The following is a 27,666-nucleotide window of genomic DNA, read 5'->3' on the forward strand; positions in this document are numbered from 1 at the left end:
TTACAAATTTGTGTGTCGGCAGGCGAGTGTACAACCTATCCTAGGGTGACCCATATTTTCATTTCCCCAAAAAAACTCAGCCTGACCTCGAGATACTTAATACTCAGATACAAGATGCCATACATTCAAACTATTTTAATATATGCCTCCTCTGTATGGGTAGGGAAAAAAACAAAACATTACTCGCTTTGGAAGTCTTACATTTTTTGCTCCACAAATTTATTTTATTTTATTTTTTACTTCGAGCGGGGTTCGTACCCATCGCCTCCGGTGTGGCAGCTCAACACTTGCAAACTCAGCTAAAGTTCTGGGCCACCGTCGCAGCCAGTGCGCAGTCTACCAGCCGCGGTAAACGTTGCAGTGCACTCACCCTCCCCTTTGCCGTGGACCATTTCAAACCCGCCCGGACGGCAGGAAACTGTAATTAAGTAAATATCTCCCTGTAAAACATCCTCATTCTTCACTAAATCAAGCTAGCAATAGCAATGCCGAGCACCATGTAAAGTAAAAAAACCAGTTAATCGAAGCACATCCACAAAGCCAATCTTTCCTTTTGCACCATTCTTTGTGAAAAGTACAAATCATTCGGAAACAACGGGGTTCGCATCTGGCAAAGTTTTAAATCCATCTGTGTTGTCCATCTATGTCGTCTGTCGTGTCTATCGTACAGCTAGCTAGCGCTGAGCTAACCTTGGAGGGTTTGTCTCTCTGGTCCAGCATCCAAGTACGCAAACTCCCTTTGTTCAACGGCCAAGTAGTGACGTTAATACACTTCCTGTGAAGCAGTTTTAGTAGTGCCTCTCCTAAAGAGTTAGAGGCACATCTTAAAGTGATATATCGTGCCATTCAGAGTATGTTCAAATATTAATGAAAGTGCCTAATGAGCAGCCAATAGGTAGATAATTAGGTAAATAAAGTCATTTAGTTAGTTATTTAGGTGACATTTGTTCAATAGCATCACATTGCACTACAAAATCCACTTAATGCACACGCGCGCACGCACGCACGCACGCACGCACACACACCAAATGGTTCTTGCACTCAATGCTCACGATTGATACTATACTAACAGTAATGACCAGAGGACTGCATGTTCTCAGTTGAACTATTTACTGAATGCCAGAAAGATCGATTACACAGCTGTGGAGCCTTCTTCTCTTAGTATGCGGAAGAAGGTCTAATCTATTCAAAATAGTCTCTACTCTTATACTGTCTTGACCCACCCACCCACACGAGGGATGGCTCACCTTAGCCCATGTGAAAATGGGTGACCTGATGGTCTTAATTGGTTTCTGCTGGATAAGTGCGACAGAGTGCCGATAGGTAGACAGGACAGGACAGGACAGGACAGGTCACAGCGACACAACGGCCTACCTCAAGTCACCTATCTAATCATTAAGAGGTCTAATCTAATGGATACACAGAAGCACCTGTGGGGTTTGTTTCTATGCTAAGCCAACAAGCCAGCAAGTAGTAGTAAAGGAATTGGTTCTATCATCAGGACCTATTTTAGAGTCTGCTTCACAATTTGAATCAGTTTTAGAATAAGAATCGATTTTAGAGTCCAATATAGGATTCAAATTCATGTTATGAACAAGAACAGTCTTTGAGTCAGTTTCATTAACAGTTTTCAGTTCAAGACCAAGAATCAGATTCAGAGTCACATTCTGAGTCATAATCAGTTAAAGAGGCAGAATTCAGTTTTAGAATCAATAATCAATATTAGGATCACAATCAGTTTTGGACTATGAATCAGTTTTAAGATCCTAGTCACCTTAAGGATAAGAATCAGTTTTAATATCGGGGTCGGCTTAAGCAAATGCATCATGAGCAAAATCAGTTTTTGAGCTACAAGTCCAGACTCTGAATCCGTTTTTCTTAGTCTGTTTTGATTTTTCATTGACTGATCCTTTTTCGTGATTCCACTGATTAGTACACTGACTTGTATTATACAACTTTTAATTGTACCAAGTCTCTGACTGGTAAATGGACTGCTTTTTATATAGCGCTTTTATCTACACTTTATGGTGCCCAAAGAGCTTTACGATGCCTCACATTCACCCATTCACACACACAAACTCGGGGTTCAGTGTCTTGCTCAAGGACACTATGACATGGTCACCACGGGCGAGGATCGAAGCCACAACTTCACGGATGGAAGACGACCACTCTACCACTGAGCCAGGCCGCCCCGATACAATACTGATTGACAGTATTTGACAATCAAGTGATTGTGGAATGCTAACACTTTGAGCTAATGCGGCTAACGAGGTGCGTGAGGCTGCTCGTTGCGGTGTTATTTTACTAGCCATGAGCTAACATGCTAACTCAGCAGTGTGGTGTTGGATATTTTTGTGTGTGTGTGTTTAATTGTTGTCTTCACGCTTTGCTGCTCAACACACACACATGCACACTTCGACTAACAGGCTAAAGAAGAGTGAAGAGCGGTTTCCAGTGAAATGAAGCTACCGATCGATTGCGCGCTCAGTTTGTCTTCGGCTTTGCAATAAGGTGTCCGTGCGGGCAGCCCCGACGTTGTTTATCGGGGCCCTAAAAGACATTTATGCAAATGTACGGAATGAATGTGTTTAAATGTGTGGATAAAGTGTGCGCCTAAATGCACTCAATTTCATTTTACCTCCTGTGAGAGACAATCAGTTTTTTATTTTATCTTTAATGTTGCTCAGACTTATTTGTTGTTATTGTTAGTGCGGACCTGTGCTCATTGGAATGTTGTTTGTTGTGCACAGTGCGTATGCAGAGCTGCACTGACGCGAGGCTAGAATCCATATCGGTGTGAAAAGTCAACTGTGACGTCAAGGTGGCATTAATTCCCATTTGAGGGTTGACACTGAGTCAGAGGATTTAGGAGCATGTGTTGAAGGCATTGTTTCAGATGCGGAAGGGGGAAACAAATTGTTCAACTGCAACTGCGAAAGTTTGACCCCCAAAAATACGTGCCAAAGCAGTGACCTCAAATTCCATGGAGAAATTAAGGATTGGCTTTGTTTTGAGCAATAAAATGCTGAAGTTAACAAATTTGTCCCTCCAGGAGCACCACGTCTGTTTTTTAAAGCAAGGTAACAAACGGAAACGTATCAATCTTGAAATGAAGGGGCTACATTCAGAATTTCGTGGTTCGTTTATTCAATGTTCGTTAATTAATATTTTTATTCAAACACACACACTTCAGGCTGGACTTTGTAACAAAAGAAAAATGTTTATTACTATTCCTACTAACATACAAGACAATTTTACCCGCGAGCGACGTTTATGTTTGCGCCTTTGTATCATCATCCAATCAGAAGCTTTCTAACTACAGCACATGATTCTGCATAGATTTTGGCGTGTTTTAGCATTCAAATCAGTTTGGGAATCCTTGTGAGAATCAGATTTTGGATCAAATAATTGATTGGTTGAGAATCACAATTAGTTTGAGAATCTGTTAGGAATCGTAATCAGTTTTTGAATCAAGTTTAGCATCACGATCTGAATCAGAATCCGTTTTAGAATCAGATGTAGAATCACAATCAGTTTTAGAATCCATATTAAATTATAGCATCACCTTTAGAATCCATTTTTGAATTGGATTTGAAAACAGTTAGTTTTAAAAGATGACTTAGAATCACCATCAGTTATAGAATCCATTTTAAAACCAGAACAAACTATTTTTAGAAGCCATTTTAGTATGTAATCAGAATGCCTTTTAGAATAAGAATCAGTTTTACATTCAAATTTAGGATCCAGTGTATTTGGATTATAATGATTTTCAATGATTTTTACAATCAGATTTGAATTTGGAATCAAAGTCAGTTTTAGAAACACATTGAGAATCAGAATCCCTTTTTGATTCAAAACCAGTTGCAGAATCCATATTCAAATTCAAATCACCTTTTTAGAATTGATTTGTAAACCGGAATCACTTTTACAGTTAGTTTACATTGGTTACAGTATAATCTGTTTTAGAATCAGAATCTCCGCTCCGCTGTCCGGCCCCTCTTCGGCGCCGGTGCCTGGGTGCGGGTGGTCCCCGGGGGCTGGGGGTCGGGGGTTGGGGGGCTGCCGGTTGGTCGGGGGGGGGGGGCGGCTTTGTTGGGGGGGGGGCGGTGGTGGGGGTTGCGGGGTGGGGGGGTGCTGGGGGTGGGGGGTGTCTGGGGGATTGGGGGCATGGGGGCGGCTGGGGCTGGGTTGGGGTGGGTGGCGGGGGGTGGATGGGGGGCGGGGGGTGGTGGGGGGCGGGGGTTGGGGGCCGGTGGGGTGCCTGGTGGGCCTGCAGTGCCCCGTCCTGCTGCGTTGGGCCGGGGGCGCGGGCCGTGTTGGGGCGGGGGGCGCTCCTGCTCCTGGGTTTGCTCTCCGGCCGGTGGCCCTGGTGGGGCCCGGGGGTCGTCCTTTGGCGCTGCCGCGGCCTGGGGGGCCCTGAGGTGTTGCGCTTGCTCTGTTCCGGCGGGGGTCGACGGCTCCCCTCTTTGGTGGAGATTTTCATGCATGCCAGATCCACCACACCAGCATCTACCGAAACTCAGACACAATCTGTTTCCTCCTCAGGTTATTGAATCGGTGGAGGCTGGTGTCTCGGATCTCACGCGGCTTCGTCTGTCCTTCCTTCCTTTTCTCGGTCTCTCCGTTGGTCTCTTGAGGCCTCCCTGACTTTATGTTTTTTGGATTTGTTGGGGTCTGGATGTTTCTTGGGCTGGGGAGGAGTTCTGGTGGGGGGTGTCTGGTCGGTGCTGGATTTCACCTTCCTTGGTTTTCTTCGGTCCCCTCGGGTCTCCTGGTGTTCGATTTAGGTGAACGGTATAAGATTTTTTTTTTTTAATAGGTTTTCTGGTGAGCTAACAAACACACGCACGCACGCACGCACACACACATACTCACCCACACACACAAAAAAAAAAAAAAAAAGTATGTATGTATGTATGTATATATGTATATATGTATGTATATATGTGTATATATATATATATATATATATTAAAAAAAAAAAAAAAAAAAAAAAAAAAAGAGCAATGATGATGACATTTCCGAATGAACAATACTGAGCTCTTAAAAAAAAAAAAAAAAAAAAAAAAAAAAAAAAAAAAAAAAAGAATCAGAATCACATTGAAAATCCATTCCAGAAACATAATCCGTTTTAGAAACAGATTTTGACTCACAATCAGTTTTTAAATTAGAATCACTTTTCGAGTCACATTTAGAATCAGGTCCATTTCAGAAACCGATTTCATAAAAATAAAAAATAATAATAATGATAATTTGAATGAGACCTAGATTGAGAATGAGGATAGTGTTTTCCCCCCAAAAAGTTTGTCATTGTGTATATTTGTCCTAATGGGACTTCCTGTGGTGTTAGTTTGCCCAAATGCTGCTTTCCCGCCGGCTGGCGTGTCTTTGCGTGGTGGTTCATTGACTTTGACAGATTGGTCGCCAGTGTGCCGGCCCCCTAATGAGCATCATCGCCACGGTGCAAAAGTCCACGATAGCCTCGAAGAGACAAAGAAATCACTCTGGTGGCCATTTTCATTTCACAGCTGCTTCGTTCTGGCTGCAAATGAGCGACCTCTCAGGTGGAGAATGTGGCGCACACCTGCTGCGCCCCTTAGTCATGGTTCTGGCAAGCACCCACAAAGGACAAGATGGCGACTGCTCTTCAAACTGCTTCAGTCAGCTTGAGAAAATGGTTTCTTCTCTATTGCCTCACGAGACACATCATTAGGTACACTTAACCCTATAGGTCGAATTTGAACACAGTGCTTGTGTGCAGTGCATGCAGGGATCCGCTCAGGTAAATGCCTGCTCCATCCCATAATGAGTCTGTCCGAGCTGTCCAGCCAACCGACAGCCAATAGGTCAATTGCAATTACCGCTTTCCTTCCTTATCAGCCATCACAAAGACCAAGCCCGGCCCGCCGATTGGACAGGAAATGACTTTATGAGCAGGAAAGAAGCATTTCTGTCTGTTCTCAATCCTTTTGGGTCATGTGATGTCAGTCAAGTCTTTGTGAGGGGAAAAAGGACAACACGGAATACTTTTCTGTGTTTTAAGACACTGATGCAAAATATTAGGCAATGTATTATTTTTATTTTCTTTTGTACCTATCCCGATGCTTTTGTCATCAATTCTACATTTTCTTCCCTAAGGTGTCCAAATGCCTTTGTCCAGAGTCCACTCCTCTTTTTTTTTGTACTTTCTCACTTAATCAGTGTGCCCAACTACTTCTGTTAGAACTTCATATTTTCTTCACGTTTCACTCTTGACGGATATCCTGACACTTTTGTCCGAAATCCACATTTTTGTCTACTTCCTCACTGCCTGAAATGGTCCCACTACTTTTGTCCACAATCCACATTTTCTTAAATTTTTTGCACTTCCCGTATTTGTCCCAATACTTTTGTTCAGAAATGTCACAACACACACTTCTGTTTTGACTTCCTGCAGTTATCTAAATAATCTCTACGTTTTCCAAAACGTTCCCTTTCTTTTGTCCAAAAACTTAACATTTTCCTTTGTGTAGCTATCCTAAAACTCAAAATTTTCTCCATCTTTTCCTTCCTTGCCGTGGTGTCCCAATGTTTTATTCACTTCCTATGCACGTCTCAAAACTTTTGTCCAATCTCCACATTTTTCTTTGTTTTTTCACTTCCTGTATGTGTCCCAATACTTATGTCTGAACTCCAACATTGGTTTTTTTTCCACTTTCTGCAAGTGTCTCAATACTTTTGTCTAAAACTCCATGTTATAATATTTTTTCCCTTCCCGAACATGTCCTAATACTCTTGTCCAAACTTGAGTTTTCCTGGCATTTGTGAGCGTGTCCTCGTCATCTCTGGCGGACGAGATTTTTTCCGAAGGAAGGCGGGAACGTCGCCGCGCTTTTGGCGTCCTTGAGGAGGACGAGCGTGTCCTCCTCCTCCTCCTCTTCTCTTCCTCCGCTCACCTTGTTTCAAATTAGTCCGCCCAAGGCCAGCGGGGGCAGAATTCATCAAATCAGGACAGCGATGCACACTAGATCAATGACACACGCGCGCACACACCCAAACAAACACGCATTAGAAAAGACAAACAGACACACGAGTTGCATGATGAAGTGTTGACGGAATACAAAAGGCGACATTGATGAGCTCCCCACTGAAGAGACTTCATTGACTCTTTCTTGTAGGTTACCTTTAGCTGCTTCATATTCACACTTCACACCAGAGCTACACGTAGCAAGCGCTAACGGAACTTGAGATGGAACCTAGGACTTCTGTGTGTTTGGATTGTGGGAACTACTGTCTTAAAATTAGTACTGGGGTGTTTTTTCAGGATAAAAAAAAGATCCTGCCACTGGCTTGGTACTTTCGAGACGTCCACGAACCTTTCAATGGCCAAACGTCAGCTTTACAGATGCCATGTTTGCTGTCTGCTCTGGCAATGATCCTAAATCTGATTATGATTGTAAAACTAATTTTAAAAGTGATTGTGATTGCAAAATTGATTCTAAAGGTGATTCTAAAATGTATTTTAAAACTGATTCCGATTTTAAGACTTATACTAAATCGGACTCAGACTTTGATTCTAAAACGGGTTGCGTTTTTTAAACTGATTCAGATTTTTGAAAGGAATATAAAATTGATTTGGATTGTGACACTTTTGGGATCTGATTATAATTCCCACGTTGTTATGATTCTTGTTACGTTTCGGTTTTGTTTGTATGGGTTAGGGTTTGATTTGATTTTGGTGTGTTTGTTGTGTTTGTCTTGTGTTCCTGTATGTTTCCCCTGTCTCATTATGTCTGATTACATCCACCTGTGTGTCTTTCCCCTTCCCAGTGTGCTTGACCAATCAGTGCCCTCACCCTATTGTGTTTCCCAGGTGTTTCTCATTAGTGTTGGTGTAAAAGTCATGGCAAAAGTCAGTCCAGTCATAGCAGCCAGTCTTCTCACACCCAGTCCAGTCCAGTCATGCCATGTCGTCTTCGTCCCCACGTCCAGTCACGCCTTGTCCAGTCCTTGTCCAGTCCTTGTCCTCTCACCCGTCCCCACTTGTTCCAATAAAGCTTCTCACTGTTCGCAATTCTTGTCTCCTCCAGTCTATGTCTCCCCGCATTTGGGTCCACCCTCTCCAACGCACCCCTTTTCATGACAATTCTGAAATTGGTGCTAGATCTGCTTCAGATTCTAAAACTGATTCAGAATTTCAAAGGATTCTAAAACATATTTGGCTTGTAAAAGAAATTCTGGATATTTTAGTTTCAGGAATTCCAAGTGGTGGCATTAATAGAAATGTAGGTGTCGATGCGTCAAGATTTGTATCCTCATTTCATCTCTGTGTTCTTTCCTCACTTCATTTGCTTCATTATTATCACAACTTGTGAAAATGTTTGGCCGTTGCAACAGAAGTTGATATTTTTGCATTCCTTCAGGATGCGGGAAATGATGAAAGCGTGAAGCAGAAGCAATAGAGCACAGCGGGTTTCACATGCATAATAGCATAACATCATAACAGAACATCATAACTGAACGTTATTACAAAACATCATAACATAACAAAACATCATGACTTCAAAGCGGCCTCATTGCTATTCACGCCACTTTTGCTTATTTGGCCTCCAAATGGCAACAAAAGTAAAAGAAAATGTCATCTTTTCCAAGCAGTTGTCGCTGCTTCCAGCGAAGCAACGCACACTCTCTGCTAATCCAGTCCCAGACCATCGGGTCTTTACAGGTGCCATGTCTGCACTCAGTGTGATCATCTAAATCTGATTGTAAACAGATTCTAAAACTGATTCTGTTTCTAAAACTGATTCTGTTTCCAAAACTGATTGTAATCCTAAAACCCATCCCTTTTATATTGCTATTGCTATTTTCCCCACTAGTTAAAGCGGATTCTGATTCTAAATCCAATTTTGATTCTAAAGCAAATTTTGATTCTCCTATTATTCTGATTGTAAAACTGATACCAAATATAATTCTAATTCTGAAACTGATTCTGATTTTTAAAAGGATTCTACAATTGATCTGGATTGTAAAAACTCTTTCCTAAATCCGGTTATTACTCTGATTCTAAAACTAATTCTAAATCTGATTCAGTTTCTAAAACGGGTTCTAATTCTATATCAGTTTTTTTAAATCCATACATATATTTATAACCCTTTTTAGTTGGTGGGAAGCTCAAATCGCTTGGTCTTTTGCATTGCGTTGTATAATTAAAATGATAAGGGACGTGACTTTTGTTGACTCGTGGTTTACTTCCTGCACAAACAGGACATGCACTCGTCAATTAACAAGGCCTTCAGCATACTAATAAATAAATTGTTAAATTAGCATTATTGGCAAGTGTAGCAAGTGTGCAGCGCTCTCAGCTCACCTTGACGACGACTGAACTGGGGGCACCTGCAGCACATTCAACTACAGTATTTATAGCTGCTGCATGCAAGAGGGGGCGCTGTTGAGCCATTACATCGGAACAAGTGGAAGCACTCCAATACCGAAATAACAATTACATATTAAAAAACATCTTGGATGAGCTGTCGTATTCTAGATGACTTTGTGCTACAGTCCGGTTGATTTCGAACTGGATTCTAAAATTGGTTCGGATTTTAAAACTGATTCTACACCTAGCTGACATGAACTCTAAAACTAAGCCTGATTTTTAATCTGATTTTAAAAGGTTTAAAATTATTCTAAACTGAGTCTGTTCTCACAATTGATTCTACATTTCACTCAGATGTGGATTCTAAAACTGATTCTGGTACCAAATCTGATTCTAAAATGGGTTATACAACTGATTCTGATTGTAATGTTCATTCTAATGCTACATTGGATTTTAAATCTGATTATAAAATGCGTTTTGAATCTGATTTTGATTTCAAAACCAACAAATTAAAGTAACATCAATTCTAAAACTGTTTCTTATTCCAAATCCAGTTCTCACATAGATTTAAATATTGTTTTAAATCTAAATCTGATTCCAAATCAGGCTGTAAAATGCATTGAGGATCTGGATCTGATTCTAAAGTGCAGATGCAGTGAGAATCTGATTCAGAATGTAAAATTGAGTGTAAACCTGATTGTGATTGTAGGACTGTTTCTGTTTGATTTGTCAACTGTCCTCATGTAAACAAGAAAGTGAATTGCAGTCATTGGTGTGTGCGTGTGCTGCATATAAATACCAAACGAGTACTGTGTTGCCTGCGAGAGTGTCAGTCTTTGTGGAGCTTGTCAAGGGAGACATATTGCTTCGTCTTAACACAAACAAGACGTGCCGCCTGCTTGTAATACTTTTATAGCTTATTTCTGCTCCGGCCTGATTTTGTTTCAACACGTACCAGTTCCTCCTCTGCTGCTGTACGGTTCACAAAAAGGTGGCTTACATCCTGCGACCGTCACCAGCAACCCGAGCTGTCATCGTCTTTCGGGACAGCAAGCATATATACAGTATATTTTTTAGATTCTTGCTGACTGTGATTAATGCAATGCTGAAGGCCGTCCCCTCATGTGGATGCTCTCGCTCTCTCGTTCTCCCATGTCAACGGTTTTTTTTCTGCCAAGTCAAAGTGTCGGCTGGCTGCGCATCTGATGGAAGCGTGCTGACTGAGAAAATGAAACCGGGAGAAATGATGCAATCACCTCAACACGGCGAAAATGCTTCGACACCGTGCTGAGGTCACCTTCTGACTGCATAAACACACCACTCATATAGCAACACTTTGTTTATTTATAGATATCCAACTTTTTCTGTTGTGTAAACCTTGGCCACCAGGGGGCAGTATAATATAGGCATACAGGCACCAAAGAAGAATTTCACAACTAAATGACTCAGTAAGATGAAGTGATATTAGTCATTTTGTGCACAGTTAAATAATATATGCCTGTGAGTATTGTTGTTTTGTCTATCGAAACGTTTGCATTCTTGAATGAGCATTAAGCCAGCATTGTAAACAATGCAACAGTATGTGCTAAATTCACTGCCATTGGCGGTTACAGACGTCAAAAATTCATTTGAACTATTTCTATTATTTAACATTTTTTCCACTTTTGTTAACAAGAGTATAAAAACCTAGCATTTTTTTAATTGTACATTTAGAACAGATATAAAATTTTTGATTAATCGTGAGTTAACTCACGAATATTATTCATTACGGTTTTAATTGCCCGACGCTCCTAATTTTGAATTGTAATTAATCACATGACTTCAATAGTTAACTCAGGATTAATCATACATTTTATATCTGTTCTAAATGTACAATAAAAAAATGTTTTCTAGATTTTCATACTCTTGTTAACAAAAGTGGAAAAAAAATGTTAAACCAATAGAAATAGTTCAAATGAATTTTTTACGTCAATAGCCGTCAATACAAAAATAGGAAGTAGGCTACGTCACAAAATCAGACAATATAAATGAACAAAACAACTTTACTTATTGATATATTATTTATCATGCTCATTGAACAATAGATTATCAGAAAGATTCTACTGAGAGATTATATATAAGATTATACTGTTCAGAATGTGGTCATCTTGGGAGTTCCAAGAACCACCGGAGCTGACCATGAGAGATAAGCAGGTTTGCCTTGTGGACGTGGTGGCAAAAAGTTCTGATTCAGACAACTTTAGTTATCCCACGATGGGCAATTCATTTCATTCATTTTCATGAACAGATAGGTGAATAAGCAGCATATATCAAGACACACATCAAAGCATGTGACGCGGAGAGATGTCTAGGTCTAAAAAGCCTGCAGTTGTAGAACAAAATAAGCAAGATACAATAGGATCTTTTTTTTTTTTAAGTAATAAGAACAGGACAAAATAAGAACAATAAAAACAGCTGAACAAATAATTCAGTACATTACTCCTTTAAAATATAAATATGCCAATCATTTAGAATGAGCATGGTCTGCGTTTAGAAGCTTAGAGGGAATAAAGGACTTTGAATACCGATTGGTTTTCCTGTGGGGCACATTGTAACGTCGACCTGAAGGCATCATAATTGTTTTATGCTTTCATAGCTACTTGGTCTTCCCAAATTGTGCCCAAGTCTCTCTGACAAGCTCCGATAATCTTGGAACACACTTTGACAATGCTGTTTAAGCTAGTCTTGTCTTTCAAACACAACCCAATATACCAGCAGATAAAAGAATGTGTCAAAAGGCTTTCAATAAACGCGTGATAACATTGTTTTGGGATTGTGTCACAGATATGAAACAAATTCAACTTCCTCATTAAATGAAATCTTTGTTGACCACGTTTGACAATCAAATTTCAGTTTTGAGCCAAACACAGTGCCAAGATACTTGTAGGACTCAACAACTTTCACTTTTTGTTGATGGACAGTGCTTTGTTTTGGCATACCACTATTCCGCCTAAAATCTATTGTTAGCTCCTTAGTTTTTTGCATTTAAATCCAAGAAATGATCTTCACACCAATTGACAAATGCAAGTAAGGCTTGACCATGATCTGAGGCTTGTCCTTGAAGAAGGCTCAAGAATGCGGTGTCATCTGAACATTTTACAATATAACTACCTTCCTGTGTACATGATGAAAAGCAAAGGAGACAGGACACAACCCTGGGGCGACCCTGTACTGGAAAGCCTGGTGCTGGACATATGTCCATTCACCAACACCTGCTGGATTCTATTTGCTAAAAAGCAGCACTAAAAATTGAGCAGGTCACTTAAAATAAGATCAGCAAACAGGATCCTTTCATGGGATTTTGGTTTCTCCAGGTGCTTTTACACTTTTGTCCGAAATATAAAGTTTCATCAACACCCTTACCAGTCTGATAGGCAAACTGTAATGGGTCTAATTTTCCCTCTATAAGGTAAAGAACCATATCTTTTATGACCTTTTCAAAAACGTTCATAACCAGGGATATAAGTGCGACTTAAGTCTTTGGCAGTTTTAAATTTAGGAATAAGAAAAGTGAAGGACGGAAGCACATGGAAGTAGGAGTGTAAGATGTACTCAAAGGATGTATTACAAAAAAAAAAAAGTGTCAAAAAAAGTATTGGTACTACAGCAAAATAAAAAACACGGAATTAAACATTGTATTATATTTTTTGTTCTGTAAAAGCTTTGTCACAGCTGCAGCTGATTGAAAGCACTATATACTAAAGATGACTTGATTTGACTTGAGTTTGTTGAAATGAATTTGGCAAGAACTGAAAACTCTTGGAACTTTAGGTGGAAATGTGTCATTCCTTTTTAGTAAGAACTATACTATCCCGTTTGGTTTTGGGAAAACTTTGACTTTTGCTTTTATTATTTTGCATTCACGCAACATTTTCACGTTCCCTGGATGCTTTTTGTGCTCTTTGCAGTCTTGTCGCGCAAACAACGCAGAGTCAGGCGCAGGGTTATTATAGTTTTGGAATGTTTCATTTTAGTTCGTTTTTATTTTGTTCTGAGTTTTGTTTTTTAAATTTAGTTAGTTTTAATTAGTTTTCAGGGTAGTTCTGTTAGTTTTTATTAGTTTTAGTTATTTCACAAATGCTTAGTTTTAGTTAGTTTCAGTATTAGTTTTAGTTTTGTGTGTATTACTTGTGCGCAATATTTAAACAACACCATGGGAGCAACGTCATCTGAAGGTGCTTTTCTTTTGGCTGCTGCTAGATGACATCACTTTTGTGTGACACACTTTCAAATGTCCTTATTCCGGTTAATATCAAAAGAAATCATCCCCAAGAGCTCATGCATTAAATTGATTACCAAAGACTAAAGCGAAAGTTTTATTTGGTTTTGTAAACATCAAATGTAGTTTCAGTTAGTTTTCATTGTTTAAAAAGCATTTTTGTTTTTATTTTATTTCGTTAACTAAATTGTTTTTTTGAATTTTAGTTTTAGTTTTTTCGTTGGTCAGGCGGCGTAATCATCCCTTCGTCTCACTGTCAGGGCATCTAATCCAAACCAGTCCCACAAGACCTCAGATCCTGGGCCGCTCCGTTCATGAATTGTGCGGCTTCCCGGGCTGGAGCGTGGCGACTAAAATGACCCAACGACAACATGATGACGAGACGTCAGCATGAAGTCGAGGAAAATAAAAAAAGGTGGCTCATTAGTGTGGCGCCCATCGTGTTCCCTGTCCTGCTGACATTTAACAGACGCTTTAACAGACGGTGGCGATGGGTCAAACAGGAAGGACAAACTGACGGTGCAGAAGACGTCAAGGACAAAAAAAGTCCTCAGAGATCCGTAAAAGTTCGATGAAGACACACAACAAAATCTTGTTGGTTATTCTCCTTTCATTTAACACTTGAACCCAGGCTTAAAACCCCACTTTAATACCATAACCCTGTCTCAAAACCATACTTTGAAACCAAACCTAACTCTAGATTGAAACCCCAATTTGAATTCCCAACCGTTGTTTGAAACCCTAACCCAGGCTTGAAACTCCAACCCTGTCTCAAAACCATAATTTAAAACCCTAACTTGGGCCTGAAAATTTGTCTTGGAATTCTAATTTGAAATTCTAATCCTGACTTAAAAATCTAACCATCGCTTGATACCCTGTTGTTTGAGACCCTGACCCAGGCTTGACACCCCAACTTAAAACTTTAAAACCCTAAATTAGGCCTGTCTTGAAACGCTACTCCTGATTTGCAAACCTAACCATTGCTTGATACCTTGTTGTTTGAAACACAAAAACAGGTATTTAACCCTAACTTAAAACCCCACCCCTGATTTGAAACCCTAATGAGACACTAACTGTTGCTTGAAACCCTCAAACATCCAAATATTGTATTTTTTTTATTTGATGACATTGATGCAGACACACAAGGACTTTGTTGATCATGGAGTTAACTTGAAGAAGGTAGCAGATGCTCCAACCAAAATTGCCTCCGTGGAGTCATGTGACACACATGCACGCACATGTACATACTCAGCGTGGTGTGAAGGCAACACGAGCTTCAATAAAGGAGAAGAAAAGCTTTCATCACGACTTCATCGTCCATCTTTAACTCTTTGACCAACGGCCCCAACTTGAAACCGTAACCCAGGCTTGAAACCTTAATTTGAAACCCGAACACCATCTTCAAACTCTAATTTTGACTTGCTTGAAACCCTATTTAAAAATGCAGGCTTGAAATACGAACCTTTGCCTGAAAACCTCCCTGGAAACCTTAAAGCTGCTCATTATAACAAAAGTATCTTTACAATAGCCTTTTTATTTGACTATTTATGACTTCAACATCTTCTAATTAGCAGATTAACACCTTAACTGTTCACAATGGGTCCTCCTGCAAGCCTACTTTGAGACAGAAACTTTGACATGACTTTTGAACATGTATGCTGCGCTTAATGACGACCATGTATGTAAAAAAAACAAAAACTTTTCTTTGAAATCTTTTTATTTTAATTGTAGCATTTCTGTTGTAGGTTTATATGTTCAATAAACAAACAAACAAACAAACAAACATTAAGTCATTATTTAAAACCCTACCCCTTACCCAGGCTTTAAACGTAGGCTATTAAACTTGAAAGCCCAATTTGACACCATAACCACCTGTTTGAAACGCAAATTTAAAAACTGGACTTGAAAATCCCGTTTTAACACCCACATTTTTACTGATAAGACAAATTTGAAACCCAAATTTTCACACCCCAACCCTGGCCTGAAATTGTAACATAGTCTTGAAAACCCACTTTTTAAACACTGATCTTTGGCTTGAAATCCAACTTTGAAAGTCTAAACCTACATTTTAAAGTCTCATTTGAAACCCAGAACTTTGGGTACAAAACTTTTGCCACCTCACCTCATAAATAATGTGCTAGTATTACACCATCCACGGAGGTGTTTCATTATTATGGCGCTCGGCTGAGACATGTCGCGGGTCAGAGACCCCTGACAGTTCACATCTGATCTGCAGTGTGGTAAAAAGGACATATGACTGTATAATGTTTTTTTTTTTATCTGCATCCATTTTCAAGGAAGACAGACGAGCCCTGTGAAGTGTGTACGGTAGCATCAATTTTTGTTGAATTTTTGCTATTTGATTTTTGATTATTGATTTCTCTATTTCATGAAATGGTATCTCTATATCGCAGATATTTACCTCTCGCAAGTAAGTCTCTTATTTTAATAAATATTATTTTTCCACAACTGTCCTGTGTCCTGTGCTTTTAAAAGCCCACCATGCCTTTTGTCCAAACTTCACGTCCTTTGCTCGGCATTTAAGGAGAGATAAGGCGTAAACTCCCACATCAATAGAAGAAGTGGTGACGGCACAGGACGTATGAGGAAGACCATGAGGAGATATTTGGTGAGCAGCGGTGGGGCGCGTCGCTGACGCCACAAGGCATGAAATTCATTATTGATCCTGCGACCCCACTGACAATGAAATGTGTGAAATGTGTGAAATGTGTGAAATGTGTGAAATGTGTGAAATGTGTGAAATGTGTGAAATGTGAGCAGTCGCCGCCGCCACTCCAGGACCGTGAATCACAGGCAGGGACGAAAGGCTGTTTTCCTTGACTCATCCGCATGACACTTCCCCATTAAGGTGAGGGATTCTCTGCTTGGCTCAGCCTGATTTGCACTCTTTGTCACACTACTCACAGAAAACTTCTTACTGTTTATTGTGTTTTTAATTCTTAACTCATTCATTGCCATAGACGGCTTTAGACGTCAAAAATTTGTTTTAAATATTTTTATTAGTTTAACATTTTTTCCGCTTTTGTTAACAAGAGTATGAAAACCTAGAGGGAAAAAAATAATAATTATATATATATATATATATATATAATACAATTTTTGACTAGTGAAGTCATGTGATTAATTATGATTAAAAAAGTGTAATCGCTTGTCGCCCCTCATTTTTAATAATCTTCTTTTTTTTGTAATTTAAAAAAAATCATTTTAGTATTTTTTTTAATAATCTTTTTTTTATGAAAAAAAGATGATTAAAAATTAGGGGCGTCAGGCAATTTTTTTTAAAATCGTAATTAATCGCATGACTTTACTAGTTAACTCAGGATTAATCACAAATTGTATATCTGTTGTAATACAATTGAAAAAAGTATATGTTTTCATACTCTTGTTAACAAAAGTGGGGAAAAAATGTTAAACTAATAGAAATAATTAAAATTAATTTTTGACGTCTATAATGGCAGTGAATGAGTTAATGACTGGGAAAACAGGCGACAAGAACACGGCTCTGGCTTTCCTAGAGTCTTGGTTATGACTTGGTCTCGGGTCCTGAAAGTCATTTTTTAGAGTCCTCAAAGTCTTGGTTTTCAAAATGTTATATTGACTTGGTCTCAGGTCCTTGACCCCTTGGTCTTATCCTCAAATTCTTGGTCTTGACTTGGTCTTAACTCCACAACGTCTAGGAAAAGACCTTAAAGTCTTTGTCTGCACTTGGTCTCAAGTCCTCAAAGTCTTTTTCCTTGATTCCTTGATACTTGATTTCAAGTCTACAAAGTTTTGGTCCTCTAAATTTGATCTTGACTTGATCTCCAGTCCTGAAGTCTTGGTCTCATCAAGTCTTTATAGTCTCAATTCTAACTTCGTCTCAAATTCTTAAAGATTTGGTCTCAGTTCCGCAAAGTCTTGATCTTGACTTGAATCTTAAATCCAAGTCAAAATCAAGACTTTGATGACTTGATAGGTCAAGATCAAGACTTTGGGGACTTTGATCAAATGTGAAAAGCAAGACTTTGAGAAATTAATAGACTTTTAAGGACTTGAAACCAAGTCTAAATCAAGTCCGAAGACTCGACGCAATACTTTGAGGGTTTGAGATTAAGTCAATACTAACATTTTGAGGACTTGAGACCAAGTCCTGATCAAGACTTTGCAGGAGAATGCACCAAGTCTACTTATACTTTTATCCAAAGGCAACCAAAAGTGTTCAAAGCTATTTTGGGTTTTGTGAGCTGTGACCCACTTGGTGTGACATCAGAGTCATAGGGGCAAACATGAGCAATCCTATTAACACGAGGGACTCACTGTAACTGTGTATAATCTGCACTTGCTCTCAATCTCACTCCATGCAGGAGATGAGCAGCGAGGGTCCGCAGAGGACGCGCAGATACAGTACGTATGAGCATTGAGGCAACACGCGTCGCTGGTCAGTTTACATGTCAGTCATTAAACGCAACATTCATGATATGGCTCTCATTCTCCATGCAGAAGCTCGTCAGTCTACGGGTTAATTAGTCAACCTATTGGAAGTGATATAGCCTTCGTTGGTCGGTCGACTTGTCAATCATTACACCCAGCATCAGTGATTGGTTACATCACATACTTGTCATTGGTCAGTCTGCATGCAACAGTATTTCTGTCTCATATCGAGCCTGTTTTTAATGAACAACAATGTCCATGTTGATGCAAAAATTGACTTTATTTGTTAAGCGGAGCGTATGTATGCGTGTTTGTGTATGCGTGATGCAGCAGGAAACACAACGCAAAACGGCAGCAAGCACGTCCAAACAATCTGACTTGGATGCGGTTCAGCGTGTTGGGCTGAGATCCAGCGGCAAAACCAAATCCCTCAAAGGGATTCCAGAAGGGGACAAAATCCTCCCTGGTTACTCGATAGCTTTAGCTTCTCATTAATTGTAGCAGTAACAAATGCACTTTTATTTTAATACTCATTATATTTTTCTGTTTTTTTTTCTATGAGGTCATTGCACTAAAAAGCATAATAAGCGTGTAAACATGATCATGGTCATCCTACGAAGTGGTGGTCGCGGGGGTGGTCTTCTTCTTCATCACTCGCCTGCCTGTCTGCCTGGGCACAGGGGCCGAGGAGGCCTGGCCCTGGGTCTGCGTCTGGGTCTGGCCGCTTCCCCTGCTGGCCTTCACTTCGTCCATGAAGGTTTCCATGGCGCTGAACTTCTCCGTCAGCTCGCCCAGGTGAGCTTTGAGGGCGTTGAACTCTTTGTAGAGATCATTCAGAGCGTCAGACAGAGGCTGGATCCTGGACGGAGATGAGACACATCAACATAACATTTGGTGTCAAAAGGATTTTGATTCAGATCTTGAGTGAGCATGTAGTCAGATGCAGTGTTGCCAACTTTGTTGACTTTCTCACTAAATTTGGCGACTTTCCTAAGACTCATGGTGACATATTTGTCAAAAGCGATTAGCGACAAATTTAGCAAATATTTTTTATAGGGTGTTTTTTACTCACTTTTTTTTGCCTCTCCCATTAAGTTATTCCCTCGGCTACTGTGCCCAATACTATTAAAAATTAGGCAATGATGTCATTTAGGACAGCCAATCGCTACTTAATGGGGAATTGACATCACTGGTCGGTCAGACGACTGCAAGCAAGTGTTTACTCTATTAAGCCATTTTTAGCGCACTTAGCCGTTAGCCTGCGGGAGCTGGCATTGACCAACTTTTGTGAGTAAAGGACTTTGATATTGATGAGTTATTAACATTGTTTTTTAGTTTTAAATTATATTTTAGCCGTTTATAATTATGTTAACTCAGTATGGCTGTATGAATAGACCTATATTCTTATCTGTGTTACTTTCATGAGAAAGAGCAACGGGTCTGTCTATTCATTCGTAATCTAAAGGGAGGTTCCGGGGATTCTGCTGTGTCGGAAGGGAGTCAGGCTTATTATTATTGTATTTTTTCTAATCTGATTTATACCCATGGGAACGGCTTCTCTTGTATTCAGTTGTAACCAGGTGTGTTGTGGGCTGACCTTTTTCTGAACCCTTTTTGTGAATAAATAACGATGTGAGCCAAGAGGAAGATCACATTTGAACAGAGCATCGCTTGGATGGTTTGTCTTATGTGGACCAGAGGCTTCTGGTAATTAAAACCTTTGCAAAGGAACTTCTTCAACAGAATCTCACCATTCAGTTAATTGAACACGCAAAGAGTACAATACTTAATATTGTCTACTCCAACAAATGGTGACCGCCGACGCTGAATTATAACGAATGGTCTCCTCCGTTGAACCAAACGGATGGTGTTATTCTGACGTGGAACAAGCTGCGGCGTTCAAGGACGGGCGGAACTTCTAGGCCTAAATAAATAAAGTACGGTAAGTGGAGACTGTTATCCACGTAGAAGAGGTTTTGTCTGTCTGGTCCGCTGCAGCTGGTTTTTTCGTCTTCCAAATTATCTAAATTTTAAAAGAGATCTGTGTGAACAAGTTAAAGTTTGATGTCGTTAGAGAGTTGATAATTCCGACGATCTTGAACTAAACACGTCGTGGAGTGGTGCATTTGAAGGTGACGTGATGCAGACTCGAAGTGATGAAGTTTTTTTTGTACAGGAAGAAATAGTGGTTAATTTTTTGATTTGTTTTGTTTTTCGTCAACGCTATGAAGAATCCTTAGACCATAATATATATTGAAGATTATGGTATGCGCTCTGCTTTTTAAGCAGTTTTGGCCGATTTGGGGACGAGTATCATATTTGTTCATGGCTCTTATTGAAAAAGTCCTATTTACACGTAATATGTTTTTTTGAAAAAGCGCCTGTTTGAAATTGAACAGAAAGGGGTCCAGGTTGATTACAGCGATGATTGGATTTTGTATCACTGTATTTGCAATCGAGAGATTACGTGATTTATTTTATTTTGTAGGCGCTTCTACAATATGTAGTTTTGAGGTCAGGATTCCCGTTTGAATTCCTTTTGTTCCACGGTTGAGTTCGTTAGTGCGTGACAATTTCTTAAGAAAATGCGCCTTGCAGAAATTTTGCAAAATATGGAGAACAGTTTAGCTCAGCGGGATTGGGTAACCGCTGTGTATAAACGAGAGGTCACGTAATTCTTATGTCTGTCTGTGTGTGGCCATATGTGTTAACATATTGAACTATTAATACTAAAAGTGAGACGTCACTGTATTAAAACCGAATGTATACATCAATAACTACAAACAAAATGGAGGCGATTTCGACCCGGATACAGAATGGTTTGTCCTGAATGCGCTTCCGGTTCAGCGAAAAATAAAAGCGTCGATGAACAATGAAAAAACGAACTATGGATCGATTGTATACAAAGCTTTTGCTGGACAAAATGGTATGTCAGACTTTTGTATTTTTTTTGTTGGTAATGAAAAAAGGCTGAATTTGATGCTAAAATGACTCCAGTATTTTTGGAGCTGTTTACGGGTGGTTTGTTTGAAGTTATCCGTTTATTGAAATTACCGTACGAAGCTGCGGTTTAAATGCTATAAGATTTGTAGACAACGAATTGAAGGAATAACACCGTTTATTATTTTATAATGACTGAAGAGTGTGTGCGTATGCATTTGAGTGTGTGACCTAGCTTCTAAAAAGGTGGGGGCTATTTTTGTCATTGTGAGTGATAAATGTGATTTTGTTTGTTTTTCATCGATATTTTTAACTAAGTTTGGTGTTGTTTTTGTGTGAGATGAGACTGTTGTGATAGTGGCGTTTGTTTTATTAATGGGAATATGATAAAATAGGTTTTGCGATTTATAAAGTTAAGATTCCCCCCCCCCTTCCCCCGTTTCTAGGTTAGAAAAAAAGGTGGGGGCTGGGCTGTGCGCTGTTAGCATAATGTGTCCTCGTAATGGGACTCTTTCTTTGTCAAAATGGTAAGAGAGGAATGATAAACAATATAAAATAAGTAATAGTATTTGAAAGATATTGTTGAGTTTTTGAAAAAAGAATATTAAATTAGTGTTTTATTTTTATTATTTTTTTTTATTTTTTATTTTTTTAGTGACTGAGCTAATAAATCTTTACACTTTAATGATTGATGACGATGGTTAATTTGTTAACTTTCCCTTTTCGGGACAAATGAATAAAGAGTAATGATAAAATAATGACATTTTGTTTGAGAGTTGATATAATTATGCCTATATCTTTATAGCTGTGGCTGGAAGTAAGATAGTTGAATAAGGAGTTATGAATGTTTTTGGAATTGACATGTTGATAATGATTTTTAATATTTGTTTTTTTTTTCTGAGTGTGTCATTTCAGAAACTGATGTTTGAGTTCCAAGGCAGATGAGGGTTTGATGGCCTTCACTGATGCGCCCCAGCTGCTGATACGTTGTATGGCTAGTAGCTATTTGAAGGGGTATTGAAAAAAAGAAATGAATAAAGAGGCTGTGTTTTTTATGAAACATTTTTGAGAAAGCAGGGAGTGAACTGTCTTGCTATGATCCCATATCCTCAGTCTGGCATTTTTAATGCATTGTATCAACGAGTGTGCATTTTTTTTGATCAGGTGAGCTCTCAGAAAGACTGTGTGTCATCGGATCCACATTGCAGACTGCGTCTGAATGGATGTGGCAGAGATCAAAGGTCAAAAGCCGCAGAGCAACAGTCTTCTCGTCCTGTGCCTAAGAAAAACATGATGTTCAAATTCCTCAATGCCCAGTGACTGTGTATACGCCTCATTCTAGTGACTTCTCCCCTATGGCTGTTTTGCATCCAGAGGAAATCTAAATGCCTGCTCTGAACATTGCTGCCACAGCAGCCGCCATGCTGGCCAGGACTGAACATTGACAACAGCTGCCGTCCTGCCTTTTGCTGGGGGTCTGGACAAAGAAAGTTGGTGGTCGGAATGAGATGTGATCCATTCAGTAAAATGCTACATAGTGATATGCAAGGCATTTTTAATGTGTTGAGTGGGGAACTGTGATCTATAGCAAGATATTTCAGGAAATTGAAAACTACATATGTAAATTTGAAATGAGGGATTGAGAAAATTTATTTCAATCTATAGCCTACTAAATTTTTGCCTATATTTTTGGGAGAATCAGTTTCTGAATTGGTACAATGGGAATTTTATTAATATGATATGATATGATATATTTTTATTTTCCCCGTGAGGAACTTTTTTGGACTTCGTCCAGCTGCAGCTATAGTATAAAATAAATAATAGAATAAAATGAGTAGTAACAAGTAAAAGACTAACTAAGAGTTTGATGGCTAAGTTTGATATATATATATTTTTTTACAGCACTGTGATTTATAAATCCCAGAAATATTTTGTGTGCTGTGTTTTTTATGAGCCCCGCTAATATGTAAAAGATTAGAAGTTTGAAGATAATGAATTAGAGTAATATGGTTACCTCTATTTTTATGGCCCCAAAGTCATCATATATTAGTGTCTTAAGTTGTATCTGCTTATGTTTAGTTTTATAGTGTATTGTAGCTCTTTTGTTTATCTCATAGCCTGATTTAGAGGGTTGAGTTATTTATGACGTTTTTTGAGAAATGAGGTCTCTATTTTGTCCTCCCTTTGTCTTGACGTGTTTGAAAAAATCAGTGGATCTTTGTCAAATGAGGGAGTTTATGTTTAAGAATTTAACCAATGTAGACGAGTTAGAAAATTAAAATCAAACTTAAAAACGAAATTAAAAAGGTTGTGGGGTATCGGCCTACACTCCAATTGACAGGATGAGTTTGAAAGTGATAATCCACAGTTTGAATATGAAGAAATCTACCAGAGGAAATCGATCGCAAAGTAAGTCTGAAGCAAGCAAGGACAATAATGCATATTCGCCGAATGAAGGTAATTATATTATATTATATCTTTTATCTCAGAATCACATTTGAAAAATGTAATGTTTGGAGCCCAGTGTTTGCAAAAGAGTATAGATAATATGAATATATGTGAGTTTTTCCCAGCATGCCAGGATTCGGCCGGTCATGGGATTCTGGGAAGAGAATAAGAGATATGAAAGGCACAGTTATGCAAATTTAGAACAAATTTAGTCATGGTAAAAAATTACCTATTATTGAACAAAACCTATTTGAAAGATAAATATTTATAAGCTCTGTCTTATATTAATGAATGAGCGAATGTCATTCAACTCAATCAAAGGCTGGGCTCTATTTTAATGTCACAAAAATAGATCTTTTCCTGTTCCAACAGCACAGGACCTACGGATCTTAATCAAATAACATTTATTAATCCCAAACTAACAAAACCTATCAGGGTTTTTTCCTCCAAATAAAATTTATGTGAGTTTATGAGAAACTAAAAATGAAAAGTTTTTGCACTCAGGAGAACGGCCCCAGGGGGTTGGTGAGGAAATCTTGTGCAGTTCTCTGCACAGAGAAAATGCCACATCTGGTCTACAAGGCTTCCGGAGACGTGCCAGGCTCGGCCATCTCATCAACTGATGCTCTCAGGTTGAAAGGAGAGACGAAATTCCACAACTGGATCATCAATATTATCACCTCCGATCTGGAGCCACGTCAGCTGACCCAGTGATCGTTCTGGAGCGGCCGTTTCGACACCGTTTGAGGACATCAGTCAACGGATCAAGAGCAAGTGCCTTTTCTTGGGCAATCATTCCTTTGATCAGTCACATTTTGGGCAGAATAATCCCAGGTGGCAAATCGAAGAATTTGGGTAGTCTACCCCAAATTCTTAAAGAAGAGACGAACTATTGCGACACTCTTTTCATTAAAAAAAAAAAAAAAAGACCTTCAAAGAACTTCATCACAAGATGGCTTCAAAGAACACATATTCGTCTGCCGATACATTGCGACACTTTTTAATGAACAACATTTTATGTTAAGCCTCACATATGCTATGCTTATTTCACTAAAAATCTTTTAAATGTATCAAATTGTTTTTTAATGTCATATGATTGCTAAACTACCTCCTCTTCTGCTAAAGGGATGTTTTAAGGATAATTATTTTTACCACACAACCATTGAAAAAAAATGTTTTAATGTGTTGAGCTCTCAAGAGCTCAAATGAGGGAATGATGAGTTATTAACATTGTTTTTTAGTTTTAAATTATATTTTAGCCGTTTATAATTATGTTAACTCAGTATGGCTGTATGAATAGACCTATATTCTTATCTGTGTTACTTTCATGAGAAAGAGCAACGGGTCTGTCTATTCATTCGTAATCTAAAGGGAGGTTCCGGGGATTCTGCTGTGTCGGAAGGGAGTCAGGCTTATTATTATTGTATTTTTTCTAATCTGATTTATACCCATGGGAACGGATTCTCTTGTATTCAGTTGTAACCAGGTGTGTTGTGGGCTGACCTTTTTCTGAACCCTTTTTGTGAATAAATAACGATGTGAGCCAAGAGGAAGATCACATTTGAACAGAGCATCGCTTGGATGGTTTGTCTTATGTGGACCAGAGGCTTCTGGTAATTAAAACCTTTGCAAAGGAACTTCTTCAACAGAATCTCACCATTCAGTTAATTGAACACGCAAAGAGTACAATACTTAATATTGTCTACTCCAACAATATTTATATATGCAATAGACTACTCCTGACTGTATTTATATTTGTAGGAAAGTATGTACTATCCTTGTTCTATTGCTACTGGCTAGTGGCTACCAACTATTACTACAAGCTATATTTATTTTGGTAGGTTTCTACTTTCTGTTTAGCACTACTAGCTGTTTGCTGTTGGTTTCTGACTAACGCTGGCCTAATAGGACCCTCAGCGGGAACTTTGTGGACAAAGAACTTTGATATTTTGGGGGGCTCATTATGTTTAACACAGGGGGGTAACAATGTTTCTTGCTATATTAGTGTCTCATGCTAGTTGCTTACTAAATATGACTCAAATCGGATGGAAAATGTCGTTTTAACAACAACCCAACTGAAGTTTGAGCTGTATGAGAGGGCAAGAAGAAAAGAAGCTGAAGCAGCCATTTGGGTGAATAAAAGCATGAAAAAGGGAGCAATAACGTGTCATTTTAACTACTGGACCATCATAATGTCCCGCCCTCCAAACCAAACTGCGGTAAGAAGCTGGAAACACCAGACTTCCTTTTGTTTATTTCATAACCTTATATTTCCAAACTCCAGATTGCACCCGCCACTCCCTCTGTGTTTATGTCCAGGCCAGAGGAAGAAACACATTCCTGCGGGGACTCTTTGGCTGGTAGGCAATATTCCCCTTTACTGGGTGGGCTCTTGTTGTTGCATCGGGTTGCGGTGGTACCTGGCGTAGTCAGGCAGCAGGGACTGGTGGTCGTTTTGCAGGAGTCCCTTCATCTGGTTGAGGATGTCGAAGCGCCAGTTGTCCAAAATCTCCGTTAGGTTGGCCACACCCCTCATGCTGACCCTGTCGGCTGGGACCAGAATGTTATATATTGTCACCACATATAATGCAGCTGAGTGCTGACTATTGTTTTTCCTCATAAATAATACACAGTTATTTATTTGTGTATGGTGGTCACTCCACTGCTTCAATTTATATACTTGCCTCTTTTTTGCTACACACAATGCTGTTGCTCAGTTCTCATATTCACATCTGTATTTACAGTATTGTATTTGTTCATGTTTACAGTTGGTTTTCTACTTTTCCCGTTCAATGATCCGTCAATGCGTGTCACCTCTGCCTTTGCCACCATCATCACTCTGACGTGAGGTAAACAGAAGAGAGGCAAATCTGTGTGCTCACAGCCAGCCCGGTAGTTCCACTCGTCCGCGTTGGCCGTCTGCGTCTGCGTCTGCGCCTGCGCGCGTCTCCTCTGCGCCGTCACGGTTGCCATGGCAATGGCCAGCAACACCAACACCGCCAAGATCACCTTTTGGGCCATCGTCTGCACCGCAACCTGCACAAACACTCTGTAAGGACACCATCTGCTGGATGCATCATCTTTCTGGAATCTATTTGAAATGCTAACTGTGCCCTAACTTAAGACCCACATCCTTGTTTGAAACCCAAACTACTTGCTGAAACCCTAATACAATCTTTAAAACCTGACTTGAACCCCTGCTTTAGAACGCTATAGCTTGAAAGCTGACTTTGAAACCCCATCCTAGTGTTTAAACTGTCATTTATAATCCAAATTTGAAACTCTACTCTTGTTTGAAAACCCTAACCCTGACTTGAAACCCTGCTTTGGAACCCTATTCTTACTCTTGTTACATTAACTAGAGTTAATGTGACCGCCTGATAGTTTCAACAGTTTTTCTTTTTATTCTCTTAAGGGTTAGATGGAGATAAGACTTGAAATTGTATTGAAAATGTCAAATTTCTTGACATTTTGAATAAAGAGTCTTACATGATTTAATCTTGCATGAATTTCATTTCAGCCATTATGAATCAGAACTGCTTTCTGTCAAGTCCAGCTGGCCAAAGAATGCATCTCCTGACCCTAACTTACCCAAGTTCCGACAAACGTAGTCCCGCACTTGTGTTTAATGACACAATTTGAAGAAATTTCTGTAATCTTGAATTTCAAGTATTATAATGGGTGTTAAAAGATAATAAATATTTTTATTTTACAATATATTATAAGCAATATTGTTATTTTGAGACCACCAAACAAATTGTACATGCTCTATCCCAGCATGCAAGCACACAATGTTCCCATAAAATGATAATTAAAGTTAAACCTCTGCTACTGCTATATGAATAAATAAATGTGTATCCGTGCACACGTACCTGCTGGACAAGCGTGTCACCTGAAGAGTGAAGACCGATCGTTTGTCGTCTGCTTCTCAACACGTTTGACACTGGACAGTGCTCAGCGAAAGGAAGTCAGAACACACCCTTCTGCAGACTTAATGTCAAAAACACACTCGGACACTGCGGTCAAGTTCTGGCCACCATTTTTTAGGTCCACAGTGTGGTTTGGGTTAGAGGCGAGGCTCACCACCTCCGGCTTGGTTTAAAAAAAATCTTTGTTCTTCTTGGACGTCTTTGAAAAAAAATACTTACCGATTTGTAAAAAAATATACATAGCTTTTTTCCCCTCTTTTTTGTATGTGCTTTTGACAAAGCTACCATTAGAGTAGTACAGATAAGAG

The 27,666-nt window shown here is 39.3% G+C and overlaps 1 protein-coding gene across 1 annotated transcript; it reads right to left on the bottom strand.

Annotated features, from left to right (window-relative positions):
- Window positions 1-18,308: 18,308 nt before the first annotated feature.
- LOC147181634 (uncharacterized) lies at window positions 18,309-27,416 on the bottom strand. Its single transcript, XM_086099100.1, has 4 exons — window positions 27,302-27,416; window positions 26,312-26,465; window positions 25,850-25,979; window positions 18,309-18,900 (listed from the first exon to the last, which is right to left on the bottom strand). Exons 2-4 carry the CDS (start codon window positions 26,448-26,450, stop codon window positions 18,654-18,656), a joined length of 516 nt encoding a protein of 171 aa, XP_085955226.1. The 5' UTR covers window positions 26,451-26,465; window positions 27,302-27,416; the 3' UTR covers window positions 18,309-18,653.
- Window positions 27,417-27,666: the final 250 nt, after the last annotated feature.

Source organism: Leptonotus elevatus, chromosome 1 (genome assembly GCF_054856555.1).
Source record: "Leptonotus elevatus isolate MCC_2025b chromosome 1, RoL_Lele_1.0, whole genome shotgun sequence".
Lineage (NCBI taxonomy): Eukaryota > Metazoa > Chordata > Actinopteri > Syngnathiformes > Syngnathidae > Leptonotus > Leptonotus elevatus.

Coding starts and splice junctions, on each gene's coding strand:
- LOC147181634 (XM_086099100.1), bottom strand. CDS start 26,450: ATGGCCCAAAAGGTGATCTTGGCGGTGTTGGTGTTGCTGGCCATTGCC. Junction 25,980..26,311: donor GTGGAACTACCGGGCTGGCT/GTGAGCACACAG, acceptor TTCTGGTCCCAG/CCGACAGGGTCAGCATGAGG. Junction 18,901..25,849: donor CTGCTGCCTGACTACGCCAG/GTACCACCGCAA, acceptor ATCTCCGTCCAG/GATCCAGCCTCTGTCTGACG.